Source organism: Chenopodium album, chromosome 10, assembly GCF_948465745.1.
Source record: "Chenopodium album chromosome 10, dcCheAlbu1.1, whole genome shotgun sequence".
NCBI classification, from domain to species: domain Eukaryota; kingdom Viridiplantae; phylum Streptophyta; class Magnoliopsida; order Caryophyllales; family Amaranthaceae; genus Chenopodium; species Chenopodium album.
Window position 1 is genome coordinate 35,471,330 of NC_137843.1, and position 6,846 is coordinate 35,478,175.

Sequence of the window (6,846 nt, forward strand, 5' to 3'; positions counted from 1 at the left end):
TACCAGTTGATTCAATTCGTCCAATTTCATCCTCCTAGAGCCATCGAAAATCTAGTTCGTTGATATTGGGTAAGAATCACAAAATCATTCGTTGCTTGAGCGTGATATTGGCCTGGTGTCATCGAAATTGTGCTCCCAAAATTCCAGGTATACGTTTTTTTTTTTTAATCTTAATTTATTTGGTTTTTTATCCATTAATTTTCAAGAACTTTGCAAATTAATCGTTTAATTTTTTTTATAATTGAATTTTGAACATAATTTTGTAGATAGATTACATGTAAATTCGGGTAGAGATTATAAAGATGCCACTTTGAACTGATTCATTGAATTCTGAAGATATAATTATATATGTTAGTGTTATTAATTATAGTCCTTGTTTTGGTTTCTACTTATTGGGGTTTTCTTGAGGAACATTGCATTTTGTAAGATCAAAATTGCAATTTATGACTTGAAATTCACTAGTGTTGATTATAATTACAGTGTTATGTGTCTTTTTCCCTTTCCAAACTAGTGCGTGTACATTCAGTTGCATTCTTCTATGGCTTGCAACATGATTTTCCTTTTGTATGTATGCATGTATATCTGCTTTGCTTGGTGTGAATCGTGTGATGTGCAATCGAATGAATATAAAAACTAAAGTTGTAATTAGTCAAATTAGCTTGGGGTAATTGGCCCTGAAATCTGAATTTGTGATTCAGATTTTAGGGCCTTTTGGAATTAGCTCTGGATAAATACGGCGGTTAAATAGGTTCCAAAAGGCATCAAATCTAGCAGCTAGTTTTACAAAATTTGATGCCTTTTGGAACCTATTTATCCAGAGGCCGTATCCGTATTTAGTTGCTTATGTTTTTAGAGGGGTGATAATTAACATAGATAATCATGTGTTCTTGGCTTCTCGCTTTGTGGTTTGGCTTACAACCTTTGGCAGAGTCTTTTAGGTTCATTCATATATTCGGGGCGGTCTATTTTATTGTGGCATATCATTTGTAGGTCCGTGGTATGAGTTTGAGAGGGCATAGGTTGTAGCTATTTTGGTTGTGGTGTGATGTCAAAATGTTAACAATAAGGTAAAATTGACGACAAAAGTAGCTAATTAAAGTAGCATGCTACGGTACTTGTAGTTATTCTGTAATGAAGATGAGATGATAGTAACCTAAAGATAAAAACAATCCCCAAAATTTATGTTATTTTCTTCTCTTATGTATAGCAGTCTTCTTCTCTTTAAATTCTTTTATGTTTTTATTTTGATAAAGGAGACAAAATGAGTAGTTGGACCAACTTCTTACAATCTAGTAATGAGTATGAGAAAGGTGTAGAGGATTATTTAGATAAAGCGTTTTCTACACGCGCAATTGGAGATCAAATTACTTGTCCGTGTAAGTTGTGCTATCACTGCTTTTGGCATCGTAGAGAGACAGTGTTTAATCATTTGATTGCAAACGGGATCGAGCCTGGCACTAAAGGAGGGCATTGTAATGAAAAGGGCATGTCATCAACATCAAATGCCGAGAGGGATGTTGAAGACATGTATGATGATATTGAACGTTTGATATATGATGTTCATAGAGATGTGGCAAAAAGGTACGAAGGGGTTGGAGATGAGCCCAATGATGAGGCTAAGAAGTTCTATAAGTTAGTTGAAGATGGAAAACAAGAGCTATACCCCGAGTGCAAAAAAATTTCAAAGCTATCATTTCTTATTCGTTTTTACCTATTGAAGTGTACTCATGGGTTAACTAATGTAGCAAGTTCAGATTTTTTAGAGCTTTTTCGAGAAGTGTTACCAGATGCATCTAATTTGCCTAACTCTTTTAATGAGGCAAAGAAATTGATAAAAGATCTAGGCCTTCATTATGACAAGATTGATGCATGTCGTAATGATTGTATGCTATATTGGAAGGAGAACGAAGATGCCACGTCTTGCCATGTTTGTCATGCTCCAAGGTAGAAAGAAACATAGAGTGAAAACCAAGAAGATATTAGCAATGCGCCATCGAAAAAAGTGCATCAAGTCCCTGCAAAAGTTCTTTGGCATTTTCCTCTTAAACCAAGGCTTCAAAGGTTGTACATGTGTTCAGAAATAGCACAGCTAATGAGGTGGCATGGTGAAGAAAGAAAGAAAGATGGGTTATTAAGGTATCCTGCTGACGGTGAGGCGTGGAAAGAGTTTAACCAAAAGTACCCAGATTTTGCTAATGAAACACGTAATGTTCTTTTGGGGCTTGCAAGTGACGGATTTAATCCATTTCGAACTATGAGCACACAACATAGTACATGGCCTGTTGTTCTAATTAATTACAACTTACCACCATGGCTGTGTATGAAGCCATAATTCTTAATGTTATCCCTCCTTATTCCCGGGCTCACCTCTCCTGGAAATGACATTGATGTCTACCTTCAACCATTGGTTCAAGAACTTAAAGATTTGTGGGAGTATGGGTTAGACACCTATGATGCAAAGAAGCATCAAACATTTAAGATGCGTGCAGCTTTACAATCAACAACCAGTGACTTTCCAGGTTATGCTATGCTATTTGGTTGGCGCACCAAAGGGAAGTTTGCATGCCCCTATTGTCACTACGAGACTGATCATCATCACTTGAATAATAGTAACAAATCCTGCTATTTGGCTCATCGTCGATGGTTAGATGAAAATCATCCTTGGCGACATGATATGACTTTTAACGGGGAAAAGGAAGAGAGGACATCTCTAGATCCTTTAACAGGGGATCAAATTTCAAGCTTGTTGGAAAACTGGGAAAACAAGTTTGGAAAGTTACAACCAAAGAAGAAACATGTAGATTGTCCATGGAGAAAGTCCTGCATCTTCCACACTTTGCCTTATTGGAAAGATTGTGGGAGTCGTCATCATTTGGATGTCATGCACATCGAAAAAAATGTATGTGATAATGTGCTGGAAACTTTGTTAGACGTACCTGGCAAGTCAAAAGATCATCATAAGGCTCGATTAGATCTGCAAGAAGTGGGTATAAGGGAAGAACTACATCCTATACATGCTAGTGACTGTTGGTATGTTTTGCTGCCCAAAGCATCATTCTCAATGACAAAGGAAGAGAAAATCATATTTTGTAGTGTTTTGAAGAAGGCAAAGTTGCCCCAAGGTTGTGCATCATATATTGCAAGGTGTGTGCAAGTGACGGAGGGGAAAGTATCAGGGTACAAGAGTCATGATGCTCATATAATAATGCAACACTTGTTTCCGTCAGCAATTAGAAAAACTTTACCAAAGCATGTTGCTTTACCTCTTATGAGATTGAGTAGCTTTTTTAGAGAAATAAGCAAGAGAGTCATCAACAAAAAAGATTTGGATCTCCTTCAAGCACAAATTGTTGAGACTCTTTGTGAACTAGAAAGAATATTTCCACCCTCTTTTTTTGACATAATGGTCCACTTACCGATTCATTTGGTTGATGAAATAAAGCATGGTAAACCAGTTTGTGATTGGTGGATGTACCCTATAGAAAGGTACCTTGGAAAGTTAAAATCATACGTTAAAAATCGATGTCGCCCCGAGGCTTCTATAGCAGAAGGTTATTTGACTGAAGAGTGCTTGATATTCTGCTCTAGGTATTTGAATGCTAGTAACGACGTGCTAGGGAATAAAGGTGGTCCACTTACCGATTCATTTGGTCTAAGTGGTTTAACAAAAGTCAAGAGAAAACTAATGAAGTTGATGAAGAATCACCTTTATTCCCTACGGCAGGTTATCCTCTTGGGAGGAAAAAGAAAGGGAAGTCATACACTCTTGAATCAAACACAATGACTCTAGCACGTCGTTATGTGTTGTTTAATTGTGAAGATGACCAAGTCGAGAATTACATCAAGTGAGTAATTTTTCAATTATCTTTTTCCGTTGTGTTTGAATTTATATTGTTTTATTACCATACTTATATGGTTGTTTAATACTATGAAGGGAACATGAAGAGTCTGTAAAGAAGAAGTCTAGAGATAGACGAAAAAGATGGTGGAAAGAGGCACAAGAGTATAGTAATGAATTCATGGATTGGTTTAGAAGAAAGGTTGAGGTGGATAATGTCTCGGATCATATCAAGTGGCTATCAAAAGGTCATTCTAGTGTTGCACGGAGCTACTCCGGATATTTTTGTCATGGACATAAATTCTACACAAGAGATCATGATGAAAAGTGTAAAACTCAAAATAGTGGAGTCTCTTTGACAGCTTTGACTCCAAGCTTCGCGAGTAGCAAGGACCACAATCCCATTCTTGGTGATGTTACATACTATGGGATTATAAGGTCGATAATTGAGATAGATTATTGGAGTGCTTTCAGTGTTGTGTTATTCGAGTGTGATTTGTTCCATGTGGAAGTAGAAGATTATGGACTCACTCGTGTTAACTTTAAGAAACTATGCTCTAAAGATGATCCTTTTGTCTTAGCATCACAAGTGCATCAAGTGTTTACCAAGAGACTTTTTTTATGTCGACGGGCAATCTGAACAAACGTTCATGAGTGAAGTTTGTGAACCCACAGAGGATGTAATTTCTGCTACAGATCATGTTGAACATCTTAATTGGTGCAGAGAAGCTGCTTATGACAGAGTTGAGGTTCCTGTGAACAATGAAATTATGGATGATAATCGAGAAGATGGTTCCGATATAGATGACAGAGATTGGGATTGGATGGAACCATCAAAGTGACATGTTTGGAGAATTTAATAAGAATTATTATTATCATATATTTAAACCTATTTTGTAGATTTAACATATCATAATTGTACTGTTTTATTTTTCTTTCTTAACTTCTTGTGTTATTTTTTTGTGTTTAAGTTAGTGGTTAAATTAAGTGTTGTGCAACAGAGCACCTCTATGTTGCTAGCTGATTTATTCAAGGTTTGATATAATAGTGGCAGTTGAATAGGCCATTAGCTGTTGAATATTCAGAGGATCATTCTTATTTTTCACGTGGACCCAAATTTCATTTCGCCAACTGTTGAAATATCCTTTATACTAAGAATATGTAAATTAATCTAGACTTTGTTTTATGTGCAGTCAGGTGTGCTGAGGTGCTCAATCTTTGCTGAGGTACTCAAATTTCTAGTGAGGTGCTCTTTCTTTGTTCCCCTCTCTCTCTAGTATACATGTTTTTGTGCTTGTAATTGTTGCATTACTTCAAGTTGCATACTAGGAGTCTCAGCTTACTTGATTGATCAGATTGGAAAAGGGGTACATGTTTTTGCTTTAGTAGTATACTTTCTTTCTGATAGGTTGCATGCCCCTATTGTCTCGCTACTTTTGTTTGTTTCCCTTGTTGTCCTGCTGCTGCTACTTTTGTTTCTTTGGCTATAGGTTAATTCACCTTTATTTTTCTGTTGGCAATACAAGGCAATGCTCGAATGTAGCTCAAAGCTGCACTATTTTTGACCAAGTTTAGTTGTGAATGTTAATTCATGTTGCATTTGCAAAAATAATCATTATCAGCAAGTAGCTCTATAACTGCACTTTTTTTATCAAGTCAAGATATATCATGCATGTGTAATTTTCCTTTTGAGTTATATATCTGCAAGTAGCACTATATTTGAAATTCAGAACTTAAATCCAGAGCTAATTTCAGAATTGAATCTAGAATTGAATTCAGAACTGAAATTCAGAACTAAATTCATAGCTGAATTTCTAAACTGAAATTCAGAGCTAATTTTAGAACTGAATTCAGAACTGAAATCTAAAACTGAATTCAGAACTGAAATTCAGAACTGAATTCTTAGCTGAATTTCAGAACTGAAATTCAGAGCTAATTTTAGATTTGAATTCAGTACTGAAATCCAGAAACGAATTCAAAACTGAAATCCAGAACTGAAATCAAAACTGAATTCAAAACTGAAATTCAGAACTGAATTCATAACTGAAATTCAGAACTGAAATTCAGAACTGAATTCAGAACTGAAATTCAGAACTGAATTCAGAACTGAAATTCAGAACTAAATTCAGAGCTGAAATTCAGAGCTAATTTAAGAAATGAAATCTCAAGGTATGCTGGACTAATTCTATTCTTTTTTTGGATATGTGTGGATCGGTAATCAAATATAGTGTTTTGGGTAATCAAATAGGATGTCCTTTATGTTTATTGATGTTGCTACTTGAAAAAAATAAAAATAAATGCTGAATAGCTAAATCTCAAGGTAGATTAGAGACTATGGGGGGAAAATCAGTCACGACTAATTGCATAAACAAGTTTTTGTAATGGCCTCCTTTTTGCTCTATTCATCTAGAAATTCAATTATATCGAGATGCTGAATTCAAAGATATAGTGTTTACACTTATTAATAGAATACTCAAATGCAAAAATTTAAGCCAACTTACCTTTGACTTGGTCATAAAGGTATCAAAAACAGCTTCAGTTGCTAATGTAACTGCTAAAGGTATAATTTACTTCAGTCAGCAGCTTGGCATAGCAGGTTATATCAGGTGTACAATGAAGTAGCTCTGCTGTAGAATGCTTGTGTGTGTGTGTAAAATTGTTATAGTGAAATCTGATTCATTTTAGCTAATCTGATGTTTTTGGTATGAGTTTTTCAGTAGGAAGCGATGGGAGATTATGAGAAAGCTAGACAAGCAAGGATAGAACAAAATAGAAGCAGAATGAAGGATTTGGGGATTACGTCCATGGCTTATCAACTGAACCAATCTATGAAGGGATCGAAACAAATGAAAAAAAGTAAGAAGGTGACTAAAGATACTGACGAGTACACACCTAATGAAGGGGGTGAATTGAACCACTCAAGTGAAGAGGATGAAAATCATATAAGGAAAAAACAGTGTAAACTTGAGGTCTTGTTCGAAAAAGGTGTTTCTTTTTTTTTTTCCTTT

The 6,846-nt window shown here is 35.6% G+C and overlaps 2 protein-coding genes across 2 annotated transcripts; both read left to right on the plus strand.

The window, feature by feature from the left end:
- Positions 1-1,261: 1,261 nt before the first annotated feature.
- LOC145565163 (uncharacterized) lies at positions 1,262-2,332 on the plus strand. Its single transcript, XM_081625249.1, has 2 exons — positions 1,262-1,944; positions 2,053-2,332. The coding sequence occupies exons 1-2, from the start codon at positions 1,262-1,264 to the stop codon at positions 2,330-2,332; spliced, it is 963 nt and encodes a 320-aa protein (XP_081481375.1).
- A 6-nt stretch (positions 2,333-2,338) lies between these two features.
- On the plus strand, positions 2,339-4,680 carry LOC145565164 (uncharacterized). Its single transcript, XM_081625250.1, has 4 exons — positions 2,339-3,626; positions 3,725-3,845; positions 3,935-4,438; positions 4,563-4,680. The coding sequence occupies exons 1-4, from the start codon at positions 2,339-2,341 to the stop codon at positions 4,678-4,680; spliced, it is 2,031 nt and encodes a 676-aa protein (XP_081481376.1).
- The last annotated feature ends 2,166 nt before the right edge of the window (positions 4,681-6,846 follow it).